The sequence below is a fragment of the Galeopterus variegatus genome, unplaced genomic scaffold (assembly GCF_000696425.1).
Source record: "Galeopterus variegatus unplaced genomic scaffold, G_variegatus-3.0.2 Scaffold9524, whole genome shotgun sequence".
NCBI lineage: Eukaryota > Metazoa > Chordata > Mammalia > Dermoptera > Cynocephalidae > Galeopterus > Galeopterus variegatus.
The window spans coordinates 7,685-31,311 of NW_007735635.1; the positions used below are offsets into that span (position 1 = coordinate 7,685).

A 23,627-nucleotide genomic window follows, 5' to 3' on the forward strand; every position below is an offset into this window, starting at 1 on the left:
GCACAGCTAGAGCCTGAGCCCTCGGCTCTCTCCCCATCAGAACTTCTGCATCTCAATGGCTGCCCAGTCTCCTCTGAGTCAGTGGGCTGGGCTCACTGAGGACCTACCAGCTCCCCGCTTGCCTGAAGGCCTCAAGGAAGATTTACTCGCTACCACTGGCAGCTGTTGTGCAGCCTGGAGAGCACATCCACCCCTGCAGGGCAGTTCCGTTCCTAATAAGGAAAATTCACTTTACACTCACTTTCGGGGAAATGTCCTGGGACTGAGCCAGAGCCAGATGGGTACTGAGCTTATTAAAAGCACGCTTGTTACCAGAAAACATTTGCAAATACGTGTGGGTATTTTCGTGTGTGTGTGTGTGCACACATCCCTTCAATTAAGAGATTGTCTTTCCAATTGTTCTTCAATATACTTTGCAGTTCTCCCTCATGTGTGGGCATATGCTGTGCGTCACACTTTTTAATGCTGGATTGCTGTTCTTATGCTTGTTTTTCCCTCCTGCCAGGTGCAGCTCATCCACTATAACCATGAGTTATATACAAATGTCACAGAAGCTGCAAAGAGTCCAAATGGATTGGTGGTAGTTTCTATATTTATAAAAGTAAGTCTCCTGCATTTCTTTATTCTTTTCTTGTCACCATTCCCACCCCACTCAGAATATTAGTTTCTAGTCTCTGTTGAAGCTGGAAATTTTTAAAAGGGTGATGTCCATTGATGTCTGTGCCTAAGAAAAGTGGCAGGGTGGTGACTTTTTTTTTTTTTTTTTTTTTTTTTTTTTTTTGTCCTTTTTGATACCGGCCGCACCGCGCTCAGCCAGTGAGCACACCGGCCATCCCTATATAGGATCTGAACCCGTGGCGGGAGCACTCCCGCGCTCCCAGCGCTGCACTCTCCCGAGTGCGCCACGGGCCCGGCCCAGGGTGGTGACTTTTATATCCATGATTTTTATGAAAAATGAAGTCCCCTGCAGAAATGATGGGCTGCATTTCAGAGCCTCAGGGCCTGAGGATTCAGGCAGCTTCTGTCCTCGAGAGGAAAAGAGCACTGGATCCAGGGACAAGCGTCAGGTCCCACCTAATGCAGTGGAATCAGAAGGACATAGTAGCAGAAGGGGAGAGGTGGCCCACTGACACCCCACAGCATAAAGACCTGTCCATCAGTCAGCTGCCCCTTGGAAAAACAAGGGAATGTAGACAAGCCCCTCTCCGGGCGCTGCACTAAGCACCTCCTGCCAGCACCCCTGCAACTGCTCCGAGCACCCTCTCGCTTCCTCACTCTCACGCTCCCTCATGTGCACTCCCAGTAACACAAGGCAGAGGCCACCCACGCTGACTTCTTGACATTCTAGGGAGGCTCCACATCTCCCCAGCAGTCAACAACAACATAAAATCTCCGACCAAGTATATCCTAATTTGTTTAATAAAAGTACCTTCAACATTTTGGCAAATGTAGAGTAAAGCAGTTATATGAAACTTAAAAAAAAAAAAAAAAGGAAAGAAAAGAAATTGCCTTTCTTATCATGGAAAAAAAAAGATTTAAAAAAAAAAAAGCAATGTGCGGCAGCTCCAAAAGTCTGCGGTCACTGACCTAGCCCCTGGAGAAGTTTCGGCCAGATCATTGGAGAACGTGTCCCATCCAACACGTGGAATCTAATGAAGATGATCCCTGTTCTGTTATCTCTTGACATCATCACAAACCCTTGAATAACAAACAGTAGATTCCTGAATGCGAGGCACTGTGATATGTATTTTACACCTATTTTACCATTTCACCTAATAATAAACCTACAGGTTGGGCATTAGTGTCCATATTACAGATGAAAAAGACCAGTTCAGAGAATTTTTGCCATCCCACCTAAGTTTGTGTAGCTCGTAATAGTCTAGCCAGGAAAAGAATCCAGGTCTTGCCTGACTTTAGTTTTCACGACTTGAACTTATCCCCACCCTGTGCCTCCCCAACAGAGATCGGAGAGAGAAACTGAGGGCAGGAAGAGAGAAAATGACATTTTACAACATCCCCCCATGCATCCCCATGCTACCCACAAGCACAGGGCATATTCCCGTATCCCTAGTCCAGCACTGATCATATCATTAATAACTAATTGGTGCATTCTACCCAGGCGACACTCATTGTTGTGAAGCCTGCTGATATGTGACAATGTTGTCATGCATATCCAGGAGCACACCTCCCCTCACATTGTTCCCAATGCCAACCCTTCCATGAGTAACTCCCACTGGCCAACCTGCCTGCCCCAACAATTCCTGTCCTGTTCAGGGCATCCCAGTCTCAGCCCCAGACTTTGCCTCACTCTGCTCAAAGCTCCTGAGTCGGTGACTGTCATCCTGGAAGCACAGGCGCACTACAGCTGACAGAGTGACGGGTATGCAGGGAAGGCAGCCTCTTCAACAGCAAACTCCTGGTGTGTTTCATGGAGATCACATCTAACAGTCAGAGCTTGCAGGTCCAGGCTGCTTCCCTGCAGGGTATTGGGAGGAATTTATGCCCCAGGCCCTGAGGTCAATGACGGGGTGGCGACCCGCTCCTGCATCTCCTCAGGCCAGTTTGGTCCCTAGGGATGCTCCCATTCTTTCCCTGAGCAAACCCGGAAGCTTTCTGGCTACATCTCAAAATAAGCCACAGCTTATACATAATCTTTGTTCCACACCATCAGCTCCCAGACAATCAAGTCCATAGTGAGTTATGCAAGCTCTGACTTGTCATTCTCTCATCTAAAAGCACTGGTGGAGCTTAGGATGTAGCCAGCCCTTTGCTAGGCACTGGTACACGGAAATGAGATGAACAGAGCCCTCAGTCTCGGGTTGCACAGCCTCCTGTAGTCATCCTCCCTCCTGCTCTCTCTGCCTCCTCTTCTTAGCTCTGCAGGGTAGGCAGCGACAGATGAGAAGCCCCACGTCTAGGTAGGTTAGCCCCAGAGAAGCCACCCTGGCCAAAAGCTGAGCCATCGAAAGTCTGGAGTTACCAGCTAAAAGGAGAGATTTTTTATCTGTGGGTTTTTATTTGTCTCTGTCCTCTGCTAATCCCCCATCCTTCCTATGACCACGGGGGACTAAGATTTGGCTGTAATTGCTGCTCAATCACACACCATTAACTTCCCACTTAAGCTCTTTTATACCAAGTACATATTTTATCCTCTCACCCACACAGCCAACACACTAGAGCCCACAAATCATCTGTGTGGCCTTTGGAAATCTTTCAATCATTTTCAATCAGCTCAAAAGGGTCTGGTCCCAACATCACTGCTGCCCAGACTCACCAGGTACCAGGATCCCAAGGTCTCCAGTGGTTAAGGTACATGACAGGTTCCTTACCTGCCACAACAAGGTACACTTGGCCCTGCTTCTCCCAGGGGTGTGTCAGCACAAACAGGAGGCTTCAAGCTATCTGGTAAATGGCTGCAGAGGATGTCAGAGTAGAAGTTGAATCTGGCACTAAAGTTTCCAGGCAGCAACAGTGTTTGATTTGGGTCTTTTCTCCATTGGGGGGTGGGCTTTTACCTGTATTGAGTACCGTTGCTTACCAAGCTCCCCTTGACGTGCGTCTCACCACAACACACCCAGGAAACTGTGCCAGAAGAGAGACAGATGGAGGGAAAATAAACAGACTGTGCTTTCTCCAAACTAAAATTACCTGTTGCTTATCTAATAATAATAATCATCTGCCACAATTTTTCCAACCCTCAGAATAAATCAGATTTAAAGTGTTGATGTGTCACAACATCCGATTAGCAGCCAAGGCATAAATTGCAGAGCAGAGAGCTGAGCAAGGTAGGAAAGAAATGACTAGGAGGAACAATGGCACCTCAGAAAAGGCAGAGTAAAGAAGGGCTGTAAGAAAACCGTGTGCACAGGTATGTGGGGCCACGTCACAATCTCAGACACAGTGGTTCCCTGGCTCATGCCCCTTGAAGCTTGGCTTCTTTTCCCATAAGAGGAATTTAGAGATGTAAGGGCACAGGCATAAAATGGGAACTGATCTCTGAACATCTAGTACTATGTTTGGCCCATAATATGCACTCAGTAAATATTTATTGGATGGATGGGTGGGCGGATGGATGGATGGATGGATGGATGGATGGATGGATGGATGATACCTCTATTCTGGATACTCTTTCTCTCTCACTCTTAGAAAAATACCCGCTTCCTAACATGTCACTCCCTACCACCTGCTTAAGCCCTCTGATGGCTCCCCATTCCTACAGAATAAGGTTTAAATGTCCTAGTGTGATGCCCAAAGGCTGACATGGGCTAGCCCCTGCCTACCTCTCTAACTACACTAAAATACTTGCCTGAGCACATCTCGTTCTCACACCCCCATGTCTGCATATGTACAGATCCTCTCTATGGAATGCTTGCAGGATTGGGGTGGTTTTTTGTTTTATTTTGTTTTTGCCTCTCCTCCTTTTCCACATTCTGCCATCAAAACATTTTGTTAACTTCTACCCATCCTTCCATGCCTTAGGTGGCCAGATTCCGTGGGTGGTGAGTATTCTTCCTCTGACATCATCACACCTGTATATTAGAACCATTTGTTTACTTACCTGCCTTCATTTTCTAGACTGGGGTTTCCTTGAGAGTAGGGTCTGGGTCTTCAATCTTTAATTTCCAGCCACCACAGTGTCCAGCACATGGTAGGCACTCAGTCAATACACACAAGCAAGTGCATGCATGGAGGCAATGTTTATCCTAGAAGAGTGCTGCCCAGTCATTAATATCTCCTTTTCTCCCCTAGGTTTCTGATTCATCAAACCCATTTCTTAATCGAATGCTCAACAGAGATACTATCACAAGAATAACATATAAAAGTAAGTTTGGTTCAATTTCGTCTACAGCAACTGTTCTATAAAGGTTACTCCTGTCTGAAGGCAGGAAGCCAGAACTGATGATCTCCACAGGCCTCTTTCAGCTTCATGATGCTGTAATTCTATAGAAAGCCTCTCTGGAGAGACAGGGTTGGCTCAGAAGCACCTCATTTCAAACAGAAGTCCCCAGGGTGTCTTTGTCATCCATGCCTGTCTAAGGCAGTAATGATTATGATAATGGTGGTCATCGTTATCCCACAGATTAGTAATGAGCTGGGGGACTCCACTGGCTGACAAACTCCACCACGTCAGCTGTGCACAGTTGGAGATTTGCCAATTATATGATTGAAAATGCACTCAAAAGGTGCTTCGGATCCAACTGCGACACTTAACAGAGGCTCTCAGTTGGACAAGGTCTCCCTCTCTGTGTGGCTGGGTCTTCCTTCCAGACAGAGGCAGGGTGGCATCTTTTTTCATCCACATGTGTGGCCCATGGATCTAGAGGACCCTGTCAAGTTTCCTTGGGTTGCCAGAGCATTTCAGTGTTTCATCCTAGACTCCTTAAGCAGAAAAGAGTAAACAGTGCAAAGTTGAAGGAGGAAGAGAAAAGAGGATTATCCACAGCAATCCCAGGAGTTGCAGGATTTGGGAAAAATCATGTGAGATAGCACACACCAAGAGATGAAAGAAATTAGTACAGGAAAATACATATATATTTTATTTTTTCCTAATTAAGAGTGAGCAGGAAACTGGGATTCAAACCTTGACTTTGTTATTCATCAAGGAGCTTCCTCACTTTGACTCTGTTTCCTCATCTGTAAGGTGAAAAAGTTGAACCTCAGGTTTCTGAAGTTCTTCTAGGCCTAGGATTCTGATTCAAGCAATAGGGAAGTAATGATTTTCACAAAAGTAAAAAACAGCATGTAAGTAAAAATCGCTTCCTATAAAAGTCCTTCACTGAGCTAAGAGCTCAACTGCGTCTGCCGTTTCTACCTCCAATAGTGATGCGCAAGGGACAGAGAGTGTTGGCAGGTCTCACCTTGGACTGCTGGAGAGAGAGATGGAGAACGCTTCCCTCCTTCATTTCCTCATTCATTCAGCAAACAAACGTTCCCTGCACACCTGCCCCACCCATGACAGGCACCAAGGGAGGCTGCAGGAATGTAAAGATGACCCGGACACCAGCCCTACCCACAGGCGGTCACTGCCAAGTCACTGCATATGAAGAGGTTAGGGGGCTCGTGGAGGTGATGAATGACCTGGAGAATCAGACTCCACTTAGATAGACATTGCCTTGAAGAATGGATTAAATATCTCCAAACACATTCTGCCGCTCCTCATCAGCATTCTGATGGAGTCCTCTCTAAGCACACACTTAGATTGCTCAGAGAAGGGAGATATTGCTGTCTTATGTGTAAATAGCACATTTATAACTGCCCATAAAAGATTATTATTCTTTTAACTTTTTTGATTAAAAATGCATGAAAATTAAGTAAAATGTTTTCAAATAATCTTGAATTTGCAGTTCAGAGACCATGAAAAGCCATGAAATCACACATTAAGCCCCAACACACAATCCGACAGATTGCCAGTTGCAGATTCAATCATTAGTGAGACTTTCCTCCTCAGCCCACCCCCAGCACTGGTCTGATTAATATTAAGTGACATGGCTGCTGCTGAAGATGAAAACATCCACGCAGGTCTGTGCTATGGGAATGTGGCCTTACTCAGGAACAGGTATTGATTTTGGTGCAAATGGGGGGCTGGAGAACCAGTGTGTCAGATCATAGGACCAATGATGGGTGACTGTTTTGTGGCCAAGGAAAACTTCAACTTCATCTGTTTCAGGTAAGGTGTCCCTGTTGACTGCCACCTCCATGGGGTCCATGGGAACTGAGAAGAACACATGTGAGTGATAGCTGAAGTGGCTAGCAATGTTAAAACCCAAGACCTTTATGCATGTGTTCATTCACTCGTTCCACAAATATTTACAGAATGGGTCCTGAGTGCCAGAAGATAGAGAGATGGATAGAATGCCTTTCCTATCCACAAGGTCTTCACTCTCTAGTCAGGGACACAGACATAGCAGAGGGTATCCTAAGGATTTATGTAACAAGTACAATGTTAAAAATATGAATAGGAACCTTTGGGATCACAGAGAAGAGAATGATCAAATCTGCTTATGATTACGTGGGAAGGTTGCACGAAGCAGGTGCCATTCAAAGGAGGACTGGATGAATAAGTAACTATTTTCCAGAGGGTAGGGGGAGAGAAGGGAAGAGAGGAAGAGAAGGAAGGAAAAAAGGGAAGGAGGGAGAGGGAAGGGGAAGGAGGAAGGAAGAAATGAGGGAAGGAAGGAGGAAAGGGATGGAAGGAGGAGAAGGAAGGAAGGAAGGAAGGAAGGAAGGAAGGAAGGAAGGAAGGAAGGAAGGACATTCCAGGCAGAGGGGGGCAGCACATACAGAACGTGGAGAGCATTGAAGAGCTGTGAAGAGCTCAGAGGGAGGACCTCTGTCTTCCTCAGCTCTGCATCTCACTGCCTAAGACAAAGTATACCCAGTAAACACTGGTGATGGCCTGAGTTAATCCAAGAATGAATGGCCTCCTTCAGTAGCAGTGACAGGGGCACAGGGAGTGGCAGGCAAGCTGTTCTGGAACCAGGTGTCAATGGCGTGCTAAGGCGTTCCTGCCAAGGCAGCAGGCACACGTGACGAAACGCCCTCACCACCTCTGAAGACCCACTCTGGGAAATGCAATTAGAAGAGAGCAGGAGCACCCTCTCCTCCTTTTGTCCCTAATACTCGATGCCTGTCAGGACCACGGGAAACGAAAGGGGAACTAAAACAAAGTAAAGAGGCCCTGGCCTGCGTGGAAGAGGTAACTGCTTCAGGCCCCCTGATAACAGGTATTTTGTCTTCTTACACTTCGGCAGGGAAGAATGCAGGTGTTCCCTGTAGTGACCTTTATCACATACCTGAAGGGAGTAGCACTGCAGGGATAATGATGGCCGATACATGAGAATGGCCCAGATGCAACTGTGTCCATGACACTGTGTCTGAAGGGGATTGATTTGCTCTGCAGGAAACCACAGCATGCTTCCATCCAGCTAAACTCCCTGAGGCAGGCAGGGGAGTCTGGTACGGGAGTCCTTCACTAGGACAGCCAGTGGGTGGTAAACACAAGCCTGGAAGTTTCTCCCGAGGCTCTGCAAGAAGCAGCAGGTTATGCTGGCGTCAGCCCATGAATTCAGGTCAAGACGAAGACAATGCCACCTGCTCAGGGGCACCTACCAGGGTATCCTGCTTCCATACTTCTAAGAGAGATAGAGAGAAATCAGCACCACCTTGATGCTGCCACTTCAACCACACTACCCAGGGACACCTGACCCCCACCCCTACCCACTCTCCTAGCCAGCCCATTCTGCTACTGCTACCAGAACTAAACCCCAGCATAGCTTCTACTTGTCCTGCTCATGTAGACACAGTACCCACTGTGCAATGTGCTGAGCATCAGGAATGTGAAAGTGATGCTACCTGAGCACTTCCACACTCCAGGACCTGTGCTTTACACAGGGCACCTTACCTAGTGCTAACAAAGTCCTTCAAAGTGGGTATGATTGCTACTCTAGGTTGCAAATGAGAAAACTAAGTCTGACCAAGGACACACGTCTAGTAAGTGGCTGTGTGGGTCAGCACTCCTGCATAGTAACCCATCATTCAACAGTGAGCACTGACTTCTCACAGCTGCCTCTGCGGGTCGGCTGTGGTGGTTCTGTTTCTGGCTGTCAGCTCCATATGGCTCTCATTTTTCTAGAATCGGGCGGACTTTCAGGGCATGTACTTCTCATGGTGGAGGTCAGAAACACGTGTTGCTACTTAAGGCCCAGTCTTGAACCTCACACTCTCACTTCTGTCCTCCTTCCACTAGCCAAAGCAAGCCACCTGGCCAAGCCCACCATCACAATCCTCCCACGGAGATGGGGGTGGGAGGGAGTGAACATTCCCTGAACAATAGTCTATTCTTCCATAGTCGAAAATCAAGTTTTCAAACACGGGGCCTCCTGGATATTTCCTCCTGTGTCTTTTCCTTCCTATCATGCTTCCTCCATAAACAGCAAGGAAAGCTTAGCTCTCAGCTTAGCTATTCTTAAAACTCATTGTAATGCTCATATTTTCACATTGCATGGAACTTGCCAGCATGTTTTTCTCTCAGATCCAACCTTGATTCAGTCTGAGGAGCCATCTCTTTGCTTTTTGTGCTTAGCTTCCACTTGGAAGGGGCAAAAACTAACCACAGAACTCATGGGCGCTTTGACAGTTCAGGCTCATTAGTCCTAAGTTCTCTGTAGCTCCTGCCAGTCCCTTGGCATGGGACCTCCAGTGGAAATCAGGGTCATCCAGAAGGACACAATGGTCCTGCCATTATTGGCATACATAGTAACCAGAGAAGGCACAGAGACTGGTTCTAACGGGGTCAGTCTTCTCCATGTCCCCCCCTTGGAGGCTATTGTAATCTAAGACTGCAGGCAAGTGACATGATCTGCTCACCAAAGGATCACTGTGGTTGCTCGGTTGAGAACAGACTACAGATGGGCAAGAGTGAAACAGATGATTGCAGCAATGCAAATGATGCAACAAAGGCATTGATCATGAACAGGTTAGTGAGGGGAGGTGAGAAGAAATGCTCGCATATATTCTGAAGAAAAAGCCAAGAGATTTCTTGATGGATCAGGTGTGTGGTGTGAGAGAAAGAGAGAAGTCAAGGATTACTGCAAGGTTTCTACCGAGCAACTGGAAGGAAGACATTTCCATCCTCTGAGATGGGGAAGACTGTGGTTGAAGCACACCTGTGGGTGGGAAGGGAATCAGAAGTCTTGAACATGTTCAGCTTGCAATGTCTTAGGCATACAAGAAGAGGTGTGGAGTAGGCAGTTGGATAGATGAGTCTGGGTTTCAGGAGAGAGAACCAAAGATATAAATGTGGAAGACACTGGCATCCAGATGGCATTTAAACTTGGGTGAAATCATGGGCGTGAGAATAAATAGAGGAGAGAGGCGGGACATGTCTTTACTTTTGATAGAGCAGCTCAAATCTCCGTGACTTAGAATGGAAAATCACTTCTAAAGATACCTTGAAAATCCCATCCCGAAAGCGACTTCTGTGCAGCTGTCTCATCAGCTAGCTGAGGAGGAGCAGAGTGGCAGGGGCGAGCATGAAAGCATGGGGTACAGTCACCACGAAATGACAGCTGTAGAGACACAGTCCGTGCGCCTGCTTTACAGGATTGGGCACTGAATGAATGACCAGGAAAAAAGGGGAATTGTGTGAAATCATTCTTTTGAACCAGTTAAGAAGATCGATGCCAGGGAATCCATAAAAGGAGGAAAGGAGAAGAATCTTGCCAAGAGAACTGGAAATTTTGGAAGCCAAATACCATGCTGGAAGGCCGTCATACTCATGGGAAGCAGTGTGTTCTAGGGGGAGGGATGGAACTAAGCCGACCTGGTCTCCTATCCTGGCTCTACCACTTCCTTTGCTGTGTGACTTCAATCAAATTTCTTAACATCTCTGATATACGAGTCTCTCACCAGTAAGATGAGGATATGAATATTGATATTGAGAGGGCTGGGGTGAGAATTAAACAAGGCAATGTGTCAGTTGCCTGGACAGTTACTGGTATAAACTAGGTGCACAATAAATGTGCATTCCTAAGTTGTCCTAAGGTACACGGCTGTCAAATCCAGCTTCTTCAAGGGCAGGAGGTAGGTCTCTATGACACCAAATAAAAATTATGTCAAAGGTGAATACAATACAGGGCACACAGGCAACAGAAGTTGCTCAGTTTAACTGAAGGACAGCTCCTGTGGTTGAAATCCATGCACTGGATGGTAACGACTGAATGAGATTCTGCCACTTTCCGTGGAAGTTTAGATTCCATATATCTGAGAAAACTTATAAAACACTCTCATTAACCAGGACTGACTATGGAAGAGAACAGCCTGAATTAATTTGAGGCTGAAATCAGAAAGTCTTCTAAAGAAAATCCATTTTATTAAAGTTAAATTCCCTTTCAACAGATTGAGGGTGAAGACTGAAATCGTGACATTGAAAAATGGATTGTCTGAGTGGATATTCTGGAGGAGATATTGGTAATTTACTTCAAGTATTTTAATTTTTGAATGTAGTGTATCAGAGTAATACCAATGTCCCTCCAGTTTCTTTTGTGTTAATTAGCAGACACAGAACCCCAATGACATAAAAGGTAATATCCTTATCACTTTAGTGTCCACCTGATTTTATTGAGCCAGCATTATTTTTAAAAAGAGACTTTATGGTATTTTCAAGTGGTAAAACTTGTAACTAATGGAGTGCAAAGAGCCTTCTAAATGGGTATGAGGGAGTAGTTATTAGAACATTGCATATAAATGAACACTTTCTTCCAGTGTCCTAGGACAGTGTATTAATTCTGGTGGCTTCATTCTCCTTCAGTTTTACGTGCCCCATTCATTTCATTGATAGTAAATACAATGGTGAGTTTCAGTGCAATAAGAATCCAAAGGATCAAAAATTCTAAATTTATAAATGTATGGCTATTGCCTTAATATATTTGCTTTGAGGAAATAAAGGCACAGCACTGAAGGCATTTGTGAGAGCTTTGAAACTTGGTGCTTGGCACATGGTACGAGCCCCTTAAAACATCTTTTTCAGTCTTACCTATTTATAGCTTTTCTTTCAAGCCCCCCAATCCCCCAGATGAAAGATGAATGTGCAGGCAAAGACAGACCAATTTTAACTGCCTTACACTGAACTGCTCAGTTCTCTGGGACGTGTTCTCTGCGCCAGTCCTCAAAGGGACACAGTGTTAAATGTGATGAGATATCACCAAGGAGTTTAAGCAAGTTGCTCCCGGTGCCGTTCTCTTTGCTTAATTGAACTTGTACTTTCATTTCAAAGAAATGGCTTTGGAAATGTTTTCACAGAATGCGAAATACAGCACACCACTTCCTGGGTTGCCATCTAAGTGCTTACTCATGTCAGCGCAGAACAGGAAAGGAGCAGCTTACCTCCATGAATCCAATTCTCAGAGGCCCTTTTATTCATTTATGGTGTGTGTAAAACAAAAAAATCATATCACTTTATTCTTTAATAATTGCCTTTTTTCATTTCAGTTGAATTCATGCCTCAGATTACAAGAGGAAATGTCATTCCGTATGAGAAAATTGCCGAATAGTTCCATATTGATCAGGAACAAGTCCAGTATTGATCTCTGGAACTGCCTTGCTTTTTGCTCATTGGCATATAGTTCTGTCCAAATGGGAACTTCACGAGCAGGAAGCCGGGCAATGTCAGATCTCATCAATGGCTCACTTAAGTAAACCCAATGCATTTAACAGAGGCTGCCGTTGAAACTCGGACTGAGGCAAATATTCCCCCACGGTGTGGTCTTGGCATTTCATGTTTCTCCTCAAAAAAAAAAAGAGAGAGAGAGAGAGAAAGTCAACTTGGGAGTTGTATTCATGACTGAAAACTCAGTATAAGATAACTCAAATTCAGCAAGAGCATGTCATAAAATCAGAGGTACAGCTGTCAACTTCTGCAGTCATTTGAAAGAGTAAAATTGGGCTGTAAACTGTGTACCAGTATTCTACATATTTATTATCCAAGGGGTCTTCCTGTGCTCTGAAGATGCAGACAACAAAAAATTACAACACCATCATACCAAAAATTTGACCTACCTAAGAAAAATTCGACTATATAAACTTGTCTATGTTGAGAGATGTTTTTGAATCTAAGTATAGAATTTTTTTTAACTGAGGATGGCTTTAGTAACTATCCAGAATTGTCTGGTGCCCCAAGTAAGAGGGTATGTGATTTACCCAAGAAGGAATAGTAGGTTACTGGCAAAGCCACAGCTAGAACTTAGACTTGAATGAAGACTAAGAGGATTTTGCCCTCTATGAGCTATTTTCTCATATGATAGATACTGGATAGATAGACAGATAGATAATAGACAGATTTAAAACCTTTCTCTAAAACCATCCATAAAAATTTATTTGATTTTTTTTTTTTTTTTTTGTCTTTTGTCTTTTTTCCGTGTCCGGCAACAGATCGCAACCCTCAGTGTTGCCCCCGTACCGGACCGGGGACCGGCAACGGGATCGCAACCCTCGGTGCTGCTCCCGCGCCTCGCTCAGCCAGTGAGCGGGAACCGGTCTGTATGTGGGATCCGAACCCTCGGGCGGGAGCGCCGCTGCGCTTCCCAAGCGGCGCACTATCCAGTGCGCCACCGGGCCGGCCCTTATTTGATTTTCTGCCCTCAGTTCCTCTCAATAAATATCCTTAAAGCAAGCAGAGCAACGCATTATCACCCGCTGGCTTCTGAACTTCACCCCAAATTTGCATCTCTCTGTTCACAAACAACTCTGACCTCCTCTAGACCTTTTCCATCTTTACTAATGAGTAGAGCTGTGAGATTTGGGGGAGTCTACCTCCCAGAGCACTAGTTCTCAGTCTCCTTTCTGTCTACAAATTCCAGATGATAACACTGACATACCCAAAATAACGATGTTCTGTTTGTGCTGCATGGACAAGATGGTATATAGGTAATAATTAGTTCCTTGCCTGGTTAACATGGAAAACACCCCAGTGTGCCTTAACAGTAGAGCTAAAACCTCTGGTTTTGCCTATATTCTCATCCTGGGTCTTAACTGCCTCTGTCCTACCAAATACACCAGGCTAGCTTCAGTGAGGAGAAAATAAGATGCAAAAAGATAGCCTGTGGTTCTCAAATTCCAATACCTAAAAGGCAGAACACTGAATTAGTGGCAGCCTTTGAGGCAGAGTGGGGAGTCGTGAGGAGAAAGGTTACATGTTATATGCACACGGATGTCAGCAATGTAAAGGTGAGGGTACAGGTGTGTTTGGTGTAGAGACATGATGCCATATGGAGACAGGGCAAGCAGTCTCTCCCTGATGTCTTGGGGCATCACACATATGGGGTGGGGGGAGGCAGCATGTATTTAAGCTAGTGGTAGGGCCTAGAGCCTCAGAGATGTTTCCCCATCAACTCACAAAAATGATGGTGCCTCTTCCTCCCTTGGTTTCTGCCCAGCACCACCAGCAGGTAGAGCTCTAGGCAGAAACCATTTTGTTCACCCATTCAATCATGTTTATTGAACACCCATATGTGGTGAACCCTGTGGAGCTTGGGGATTCAGAGATAAAAGATGCAAAGCCTTCCCCCAAAGGCTCACAGCTTAGAAGGGACAATCGAACAGGTAAGTCATTGTTAGCAAGCTAATTCCATAAATACAGTGAAAGAGGAAGTTGCTGACTCTTCTGGGAAAGCCAGGGAGTCCTCAGGGAGGACAGCAGTGTTTATCCAGGGAAGCTGGGCAAAGACACGCCAGGTAAGGAAGAGGTGACATCAGTACTACGAGCGTGGCTGAGGACTTACCTGATCTGCACTTTGTGCAAGGTACTTGAAAGCATGATCCCGTTTGTTCTTCAGACAACCCTGTGAGCCAGGTACTCCAACCACCTGCATATTACAGATGTGGAAACTGAGGCTCAGTGGTTACACACGGGTCCAAGGTCAGACAGACAGTGAGCAGCAAAGCCAGCGCTCAAACTCAAGTCTGAGTCAAGAGCTCACGCGGTTCATGCTGGGTCTTTCCAAGTCCTGTAGTGTGAGGAAATAAACAGGACAACAGGTGAAGTGTGAGTATTAAGTAGATTCGTGGGAGGACACGGTGGTGAACGAGGATCACAGAGGGCGAAGCTGCCTGTGTCCTCTGAGGACTTACATCTCACGGAGGACGTGGACAAGGGGGAATCTCCCAGCAGGACCCCAGCGGGTGGAGTCTGGGGAGTCAGCCCTAGGTGTTATGGAAACACGCTGTTACCCTACTGCGTGGCATAAATCCATGAACAGGACGTTTCACCTCTTGCTCCCAACCTGCACCTCTCCAGCCCTTTTTCAAATGTGGCTGCAACACAGAGGCTGGTTATAGTTTCAGAGAAACACAAAGGTTGTTTTTCTTTACTCCACTCATGCCTGGAATGCCCCTCATTCTACTGCCTCCTTCCACCCCTCCTCCCTACCTCCCTAAATAAAATAAAATACAGTCATAGCAGCATGCTCGAGTACCCAATATGTTCCTCCTGCAAGCTTGGTTAAACAAATCACATTGACCTTTAATAAAAATGTGCCCAATGCTTCCTTCTCTCATTCAATATGTTAATCTTCAGGCCAAACTACCATCAGAGCAAGCCTCATTAAGTGCAAATCTGATCATGCTACTCCTGGCTTCAAACCCTTCAGTGGCTCCACATTGACTCCAGGATGAAGCCCAAGCTCCTAACAGTGCAGAGAAGGACCTTCCCAGTATGCCTGTGCTGACCTGGCCAGCCTCATTTCTCACACTCTTCCTCCCCCTGCATTTCTTCAACCCCCTGCATCCCACGCACTAACCATCCCCAGGTACAGGCCACCGTCTATGCCTCCTTAGCACTTTCCCTAGCATGGCTCTATCTGCAGTGCCCTTGACACCCCACCCCTGCCAGCCACCAGTGATGACCTCCTGGCATTCAAGATGCAATTCAGGTCAGCTTCTTGATCCATCCTTTCCAAAGTCCCCCTCCACCAGGCAGAACTGACAACCTCTCTCTGGGCCCACTGCAGATGTGTATTACTGTCTCTGTGACTCCTTAATGCATTCACTTAATGTTCTGCTCACCACTATTGCCTAACACATATGAGGGGCTTAAGACACAGTCAGAGGCAAATAATGAATACACAGTAAACTTATTGTGTTGGCACGTGATCCAACTCCAGAGGATACATGAGTGTGTGCTCTGGGCACCATGGCTTTGTCATGGAAGCATATGACCATGCAGGCCACAGTGCAGACCCACCCAAATCATATTCCAATCACTACCTCTCTCCTGCACTTATCCTGTTTCCTTAGTGTTTTGACGGAAAGGCAGAAACATTTAAATGGAAAGTGAAAGAAAGTTCTTCCTCCCAGGGTTGGTCTCCAAACCCAGCCTGACCAAGCTCTGTTCCTCACGGGCTCTACGTAGAGAGAGCCCTAGAGTGGTTTCATTACCACATCTAGGGGAGTGGGAGGTGGCAGGGGGCAGTTTTGGGTGGAGCAAGTTTTATTTACATCACTCCATACCACTGGCTTGTTGATATATTCATAATTTAATTGACAAGCAAAGGAACACTGAAATTCTAGTTTCCTTGGCAAAGATGACTCTTTTTTATCAGAGAAAGTTGAATGAGCAATTTCTGGAGGAAGTAATGGAGAGGAGGGGGTCTTTTCCCTGAAAAATAGATTAGCAGCATTAATGCTCAGGGTTAGTAGGTAAATACAGGCCAGGTCAAGGGGCACTTATCATCCTGACATTATAGTCTACATATATTTATTTTGACATTTGTGGTCTATCTCTTTAACTAGAATGATGGCAGGCACTGCGTCTATCTTGTTCATTGCCTTATCCCTGGAGTCTAACTCTGTGCCCAGCACAAAGAGATGTTTAGTGAATATTTGTTGAATGAATGAATGACCCTGGTCTGGAGGTCAGGGCAGTTTCCACTCTGCAGTCAGCAGTTTCCACTCTGCAGTCAGCAGCTAGCTCTGTGACCTTGGACAGATTGCTTTGCCTCTCTGATCTTCAGTTTCTCATCAATAAGGATGTTACTATCTGCCTGACCCATTTCACTGGGTCAGCATGAGGTTCCACCTGCATGTAAAAGTCCCTCTTTACCATTATGCATGCACAACACTGAACTTAAGAGAGTACATCATCCACTCAAGATTAGTACTTTGCCACTGGGAGTTGAACACATGGATGAGAGAACATATGTGAATCCAGGGGGTCTGGGGAAGGCAGTCTTATCCCCCTGCCAGCCAGGCTTTGGGTCCTAGCCATGTGTTCTCCAGGTCTCCTGGGTTGACCACAATGGTGGGTGCTCATGGCACATGGGAGATGCAATACCTCTGGAGACGTGATGTGGAATCACTGGGGCACAGAAAGCAACTGAGGCCATGGATGTAGATGGGCTACCCCAGGACGAGAAGAGAAAAGAGCCTTGGACTGATCCCTGGTCACTGCATCACTGAGAGAAGCAGGTAGAAGACCGGGAGTCAGCAACAGAACCTGAGAAGAAGTGGCTGGAAAAATAGGAATATGAAATATAGTATTTGGGAAGTCAGGTCAATAATGTGCTAAAAGAAAGGAGGAGAGATCATGTGGAGAGAAGGAGGGTGAGAGATTCATTGCAACTTATTGAGACTTAAAACTCCAACACATTACAATTTTATAAAAATGCAACCAATACATTGAATTTGAAGAATTAGAAGGAAAAATACACCAAAATGCTATAGTCATTGTTTTAGATGATTGGGATCATTACTATTGTCTATTTTCTCTTTTTTTCATATAATCTTATATGTCATTTTCATCATTAAAAAACTATAGTTAGTAATAATGGATATATGAGTGTGAATACCTAAAACAGGTGTAAAGGCTATCTGCATGGGCTTGACAGAGAGGAGATCCACAAAAAATGAAATTAGTTGCTGAACTTAACCATTGACTCTTGTGGTAGGACTTGGTCTATTTTTCTTTCTAAAAGGATTTTCTTAATGTTCTTTTAATTAAATGCTGTTAATAAATAATAACAGTGATCAGATGACTTTTCAGAAGGTACTGAAGCCTTTACTGTCCATTTCATCATGACTATAATCTCTGTGGGTCCAGGTCTCAGGGACCATAACTGTGCCGTGGTAGACCACACCACATACAGTTCACCAGTACTCAATGCCCCATCCTTTGGGAGGAATGTGAATCCTCAAATCCCTGATGTTGGTGTTGGCTATGTGACTTCTTTGGCTACCAAAATGTGTGCAGAAGTGACATGTGCCACTTCTGGGATAGAAGTATTAAGAGCCAACATATGTTTCACCATAATTGCTTTTCCTTCTATCATTGTGATTCACAAAGGTCCAGATAGTGGCTGCTTTAAGAGCTGGGATCTCAAAGTGGGGACAATGACATGGAGGAAAGCCCTCAGCCAATCTGGAATGGACATGTTTGTGAGCAAGAAATAAACCTTTGTTGCTTAAAACAGTTGAGATTGGAGTGGGGGGGGGGCTGTTTGTTTTTGCAGCCTATCCTGACACATACAGTCTTCTGGAATCCAAAAGAGAAAAAGTATTATCAGCAATACCAGCACTTTTTCAGGAAACCTAATTCTTAAGTCTTTCTTATTTTCTTCTCTAGATGATGCATATTTACTACAGGGACTTAATATAGAGGAACTATATCCAGAGACCTCTAGTTTCATCACTTATGATGGGTCGATGACTATCCCACCCTGCTATGAGACGGCGAGTTGGATAATAATGAACAAACCTGTCTATATAACCAGGATGCAGGTGAGCTGCTCTTTGGTCCTTTAGTGGGGAAGATGATATGGCTGTATGGATGGAGTGCTTACTGTATTTATTAGTTTACTAGGACTGTTGTAACACAGTACCACAAACTGGGTTGCATAAACAACAGAAACTTATTGCCTCACAGTCTGGAGACTAGAAGTCCAAGATCAAGGTGTCAGCAGGGCTGGTTCTTTCCGAGGGATGTGAGGAAGAGTATGTTCCATACCTTTCCCCTGTTCTGGTGGTTTGCTGGCAATCTTTGGTGTTCCTTGGTGTGTAGAAGCATCACCCCAATCTCTGCCCTCATTTTTATGGAGCATTATCCCTGTGTCTGAGTTTCTGTGTCTAAATTCCCCTTTTTATAAGAACACCTAATGGATTAGAACCCACCCAATGACCTTATCTTAACTTAGTCCATTACATCTACAATGACCTTATTTACAAATAAGGTCACATTCTGAGGTACTGAGGGTTGCCACTACCTTCAATTTATGAATTTGGGGGTACACATTCAACCCATAACACCTATGTTTAAAGAGTCAGTATCTGAAAAGGCTTAGCATGAACTAATTACATAAACATCCCACCTGTCTGATTGAGAAAAGACAGCAGGATTAGTTCCCAAAGTGTGCTCTACAGCTAAAATAATGCATGAAACAAATAAGCAAAATAGATGATGTGGTCAAATGTGTTTGAAAATCCTGGGTTTTAAAGAGTTAAATGTATTTCATTATTGAGAGACTTCTCAGGGCCTTTTTAAATGACAATACATGTGTCAGTCTCCAAAAGGAGGTGATATGTAGCATGTCACAAACATATGTGAACATGGAATTTTTTTCAGATCATCGCACAGGGTTAGTATTCCTCAGAACTGGATGGACAGCAGATCGGTCCTCCTGTGTCAGCTTTGCTGAGTGACTCTTTGCCACTTCTGTGAAATGAATACTCCTCCTTTTAATAATGAGGGGAGACAATTCCATGACTTTGCTCTAGCTCTGACATTCTCTTTGAGAGTCTACAAAATTTAAAGGGAAGATGAGCAAAGGAAGCAGAGAATATATGTTCCCAAACCGACAATAATTTGAATAATTTGAAGTCTCTGATCCTATCTGTATTGATTGGGACTCACTGGGTGACAAACAACAGTAAACCCCTTCAGTTCAGATAGCTTAGCTTAGCAAAAGGATCTATTCCACAGATACAGGAGGGTCTCACGGAATGTAAGATCAGAAATTGATGTCAGGATCATATACAGTGTATATTGACAAAATAAAAAAAATAAAAAAATAAAAAAAAAATAAAAAAAAATAAAAAGAAATTGATGTCAGGAATTCACTGGAACCAGAACCCTGGAAGGCCTTTCTCTCTGATCTCTTCTTCTTACCGCATGTTTGCTGCGTTCTTCTCTCCTGCTAGGCACTGTCTTCTTTTGCTTTAAAGTTCTGTGGTGGAACATGACAGCAAACGTTATAGTCAAGCCACCTGACCCTGATATTCACAGAAAAGAAACCGAATTGGTCCAGCATAGTTTAGCTCTGACCCCTGGACCAATCACTATGATCTGGGTAATACCATGTGGGAATCAAGGAATGATTAAACCTCAGGGTGTCAGAGAAAGAAGGAATCCTACAGAACACCTAGCTGGATTTCCTCCTTTGAAAGCCGTTTCTTGCATTTGAGGGTGCGAGACAGTAAATGACTTGTTCAGAGACATATGAGCTAGTGAACTGGAAGTAAGGCTCACTCCATGCATGGAGGCCTTGGTGGCCTTCAGCTCAACTGAACCCTCATAAAAGGGGGTTCTAAGAGGCCTGTGCCCTTTCCCAGACAGCCTCCCCAGCTGGCTTGGCCGTGGTATACTTGGTCTTCTTCCATAGTGCCTTTAAGAGGACAGCGAATCTCACAGCTGTTTCTCTCTCCTCAGATGCATTCCTTACGTCTGCTCAGCCAGAATCAGCCATCTCAGATCTTTCTGAGCATGAGTGACAACTTCAGGCCTGTCCAGCCACTCAACAACCGCTGCATCCGCACCAACATCAACTTCAGTTTACAGGGGAAGGACTGTCCTAATAACCGAGCACAGAAGCTTCAGTATAGAGGTGGGTGCAATAGCCCTGGGAGCCCAGGACCCTGGCTGAGCTCAGTCTTTCTGTTTAGACCAGTTCCTAAAGGCTTAGCGTTATCTGCCATTGCAAGAATCATGCTTATAAATGACAATAATACACCACCCTCCATTGCAGGGTGCTTTTCTGTTGGTAGGCCCATATGTAGAGAGAAATGAAGGTGGCCAAGTTTTAAGGGTTTGATATATGTGATATAGGGATATATCATGTATATTAGACCTTTAAACCCTCTCTGCTTCAGGCAAGACAGGCTTTTTTATTGCCATTTTACAGAAGAGCCCAGAAAGGCGGATTTTCCCAAGGTTATCTGTTAGAACAAGACAGCAAAAAGCATTAGAGCTTTTAGTTATGTGCAAGATAGACCCCCGTTCTCCTGGAAGGTGAGCAGGTACTCTGTATGCCAGACCAGTGAGACCCAATGAGTTAATGTGTGCGGATGCATCTTTGTCCAGTGCTACATCCCTAGAAGTGGTTATTATTCCTGCTAAAGGGGGCATTTAAGATGACTTCTCCCTCCTATAACTCTTGATCACCATGGTAAACTCTCAGTGTAGAGAGGGAGATGGAGGCAGGACAGTGTCCTGGAGATGCCCTGGACTGGGAGTCAGGACATCTGAGTCCCAGGCCTGGTTCTCACAAGCCATGCAAACCCAGCCAAGCCATTTGCCCCTCTAGACCTGGTGTCATCATGACAGTCCTCTCCCATCTACTTCACAGCTTATTGTGAGGGGCAAATAAGGGCCTGGAGGGAGAAGTCCTTTGCAGCAATAACACGCTCCCCAAATATGGGGGCTGTGGTTATTAACAGGCAGCCTTTAGAAGCAGCCACCACTGCTGCCTCTTGGTCCCCACTTTATCTCTCTTACTTAGTTCCCTTCTTCCTTTTTTCTCTCAGACATATTCACAGAGTGCCAAAGATTTTCTGCTCCCTTCCAGCCAGAACTACTAAGCAAATACACATCCAACTCATTCATTGATCCTTCTCTTTATTCAACACCTATGTATTGTGCACCTGCTATGTGCCAGGCACTAACTGGGTGAGGAGAATACAGTGGTGATAAAGACAGATATGACCCCTATCCATACAGAGCTTAAGATCCAGAGCAGGAGTCAGCACGTCTTCAGTAAAGGATCAGAGAGTAAATCATTTTAGGCTTTGTGGGCCGTAGTCTCTGTGACACTCTGACGTTGTAGTGTGAAATCGGCCATAAACAATATGTAAATGAGGGGGGTGGCTGTGCTGCAATAAAACTTTATTTACAAAAACAGGTAGTATGCCAGATTTGGGCTGTGGGCCGTCATTTTCCCATCGCTGTTCTAGAGCGGTGTCATCCACTAGAACTTTCTGCAGTGATGGGAATGTTCTGTATCTGCACCATTCAATACAGCAGCCACCAGCCATAGGTGCCTATTGAACATCTGAAGCGTGGCTAGTGCAACAATGCAACTAATTTTTTTATTCTAATTAATTTAGACTTACGGTAGCCCCATGTGGCTAGTGGCTACCATACTGGACAGCACAGGCCCAGAGGGTCATGGAGAAGGGGGTAGTTGGGATACATATAAGTAAGCAGGCATTTATAAGACAGTCCCTTTCCCTTTCCCTTTAGATGAAGCTCCCAAAACTGTGTGCAAATTAATTCACTTATGCTTTGTTTTGTGTTGTGTGTGTTTGTTTTGTGTTGTGTGGTTCGTTTGGTTTTTTCTTTCTCTCTCTTTCCAGTAAATGAATGGCTCCTTAAGTAGGGACCAAGCCAAGAAGAATCCCACCTCAGTGAAATGCTACAACTGTGAATTAACGTAACCTAGAATGTTCCCCTTGTTTCTTCTCTCTTCCTCCTTCCCCCAAGCCTCATTCACTCTTTGGATTGGCCCTTTTTTCATGAAAAGTGTCTGCAAAACCATGGCAGAGGAATACATCTCTTATACACATTCACACAAACACACACACAAGCACACGTACATACATACATGCACATGCAAACATACCTACACACATGCACACTCATGCAACCTCCATGATGGGAAGTCAAGTTTCAGAAACAAAAGGCTCATGCATAAGAGGTCTTAGAAGAGAATAACCAGTTCACCTGATTACAATTTTGATACCGTTTTCCTAAACTCATCAATCTACCCAATGAGACTTTTCAGACTTTGTACATACAAAATTCTTCCAAAAGAGACGAGAAAAAACAGCTCTGATGGCATCAAGCGTACTTTGCATCAATTAATCTCAGTGAGTGTCCTAGGATCCTTTGAGAGTGCTGGTGACAGATGAGCCAGGACAGCATTGACCAAGGACACTTATTTCTAGATTATGATCCTTCTGTTTACTGAACAATTTAAAAAGAAGAAAAAAAAAGGACAGACATTGAAGAGCTACACATTGTATATATATGTCACCGCAGACTATAAAGAAATGGAATTATTTCCCCCTTTGTCACATATCTGTAGTAGGATTTGCCAAGATCAGAATTGATCCATTTGCTGTTTCTTGTTTTCCAAAGGTCATACATTGTGTTTGGTTATTGTTAACAGCTCAAATAAATGTGTTTAATGAGTTAATTTCATTTTCCTGGGTTTGGTCTGTTCTCCTTCCTTACAGGTTAAGCCCTGGCTCCATGCATCTCCATCCTATGATTTCACTTGTCCCTTCATCTACCTGTTTTGTTCATTTGCAGCCAGTTTTTACTGAGTTTGTGGCAATCAGGAATGCATTTGCTAAGCAAGTACAACTTTAATTCCACTTCATGGCTCAATCATTCATACAAGGTGAGCTCCAGCCTGAGACAGCAGGCGACAGATTCCTTGCGTTTCAAAACTGCCATCCCCCTGTGATGCTCCCGTGAAGGAATGCACTTTGCCTTGTAAATTCCTGGGAAAGGGGTGTCTTTTCTCTCCAGGTGCAGCCAGATTTCACAAAGTACAAACGAATGCCTTTCTTTTCTTGTTTATAATGGTCACTCACTGTGTTTGGTTACTGTCAAGAAATCAATAAATGTGTTTAACAAGTTACCCGGTACCCATGCCTGAGTTTATTGAGAAGGAGGATGCCCCCTGCTGAAGTCTCTGGGTCCTGCTGGGTCCAGAGCAATTGCATACAGCCAGCAGGGCAGCCCGTCTGGCCATCCCAGAGCCAGGTAATTAATATCCTGTCGAGAAAACATATAGGCTTAGCCGCTGGAAGGGAAGACTTGGATGTTCGTTCGGTGGCTGAATTAAAAAATAACTTTGATC

At 44.8% G+C, this 23,627-nt stretch overlaps 1 protein-coding gene across 1 annotated transcript; it reads left to right on the forward strand.

The window, feature by feature from the left end:
• The first annotated feature begins 481 nt into the window (after positions 1–481).
• CA10 (carbonic anhydrase X) lies at positions 482–23,405 on the forward strand. The gene is made up of 5 exons (XM_008593687.1): positions 482–601; positions 4,750–4,822; positions 18,113–18,267; positions 20,192–20,366; positions 22,114–23,405. Exons 1-5 carry the CDS (start codon positions 482–484, stop codon positions 22,134–22,136), a joined length of 546 nt encoding a protein of 181 aa, XP_008591909.1. The 3' UTR covers positions 22,137–23,405.
• The last annotated feature ends 222 nt before the right edge of the window (positions 23,406–23,627 follow it).

What these genes read in the sequence shown, in the direction of transcription:
- CA10 (XM_008593687.1), top strand. Translation starts at nt 482, where the DNA reads ATGCTTGTTTTTCCCTCCTGCCAGGTGCAGCTCATCCACTATAACCAT. An exon ending in TAGTTTCTATATTTATAAAA is followed by an intron (nt 602 to 4,749) that starts GTAAGTCTCCTG and finishes TTTCTCCCCTAG; the next exon opens with GTTTCTGATTCATCAAACCC. An exon ending in TCTATATAACCAGGATGCAG is followed by an intron (nt 18,268 to 20,191) that starts GTGAGCTGCTCT and finishes CTCTCTCCTCAG; the next exon opens with ATGCATTCCTTACGTCTGCT.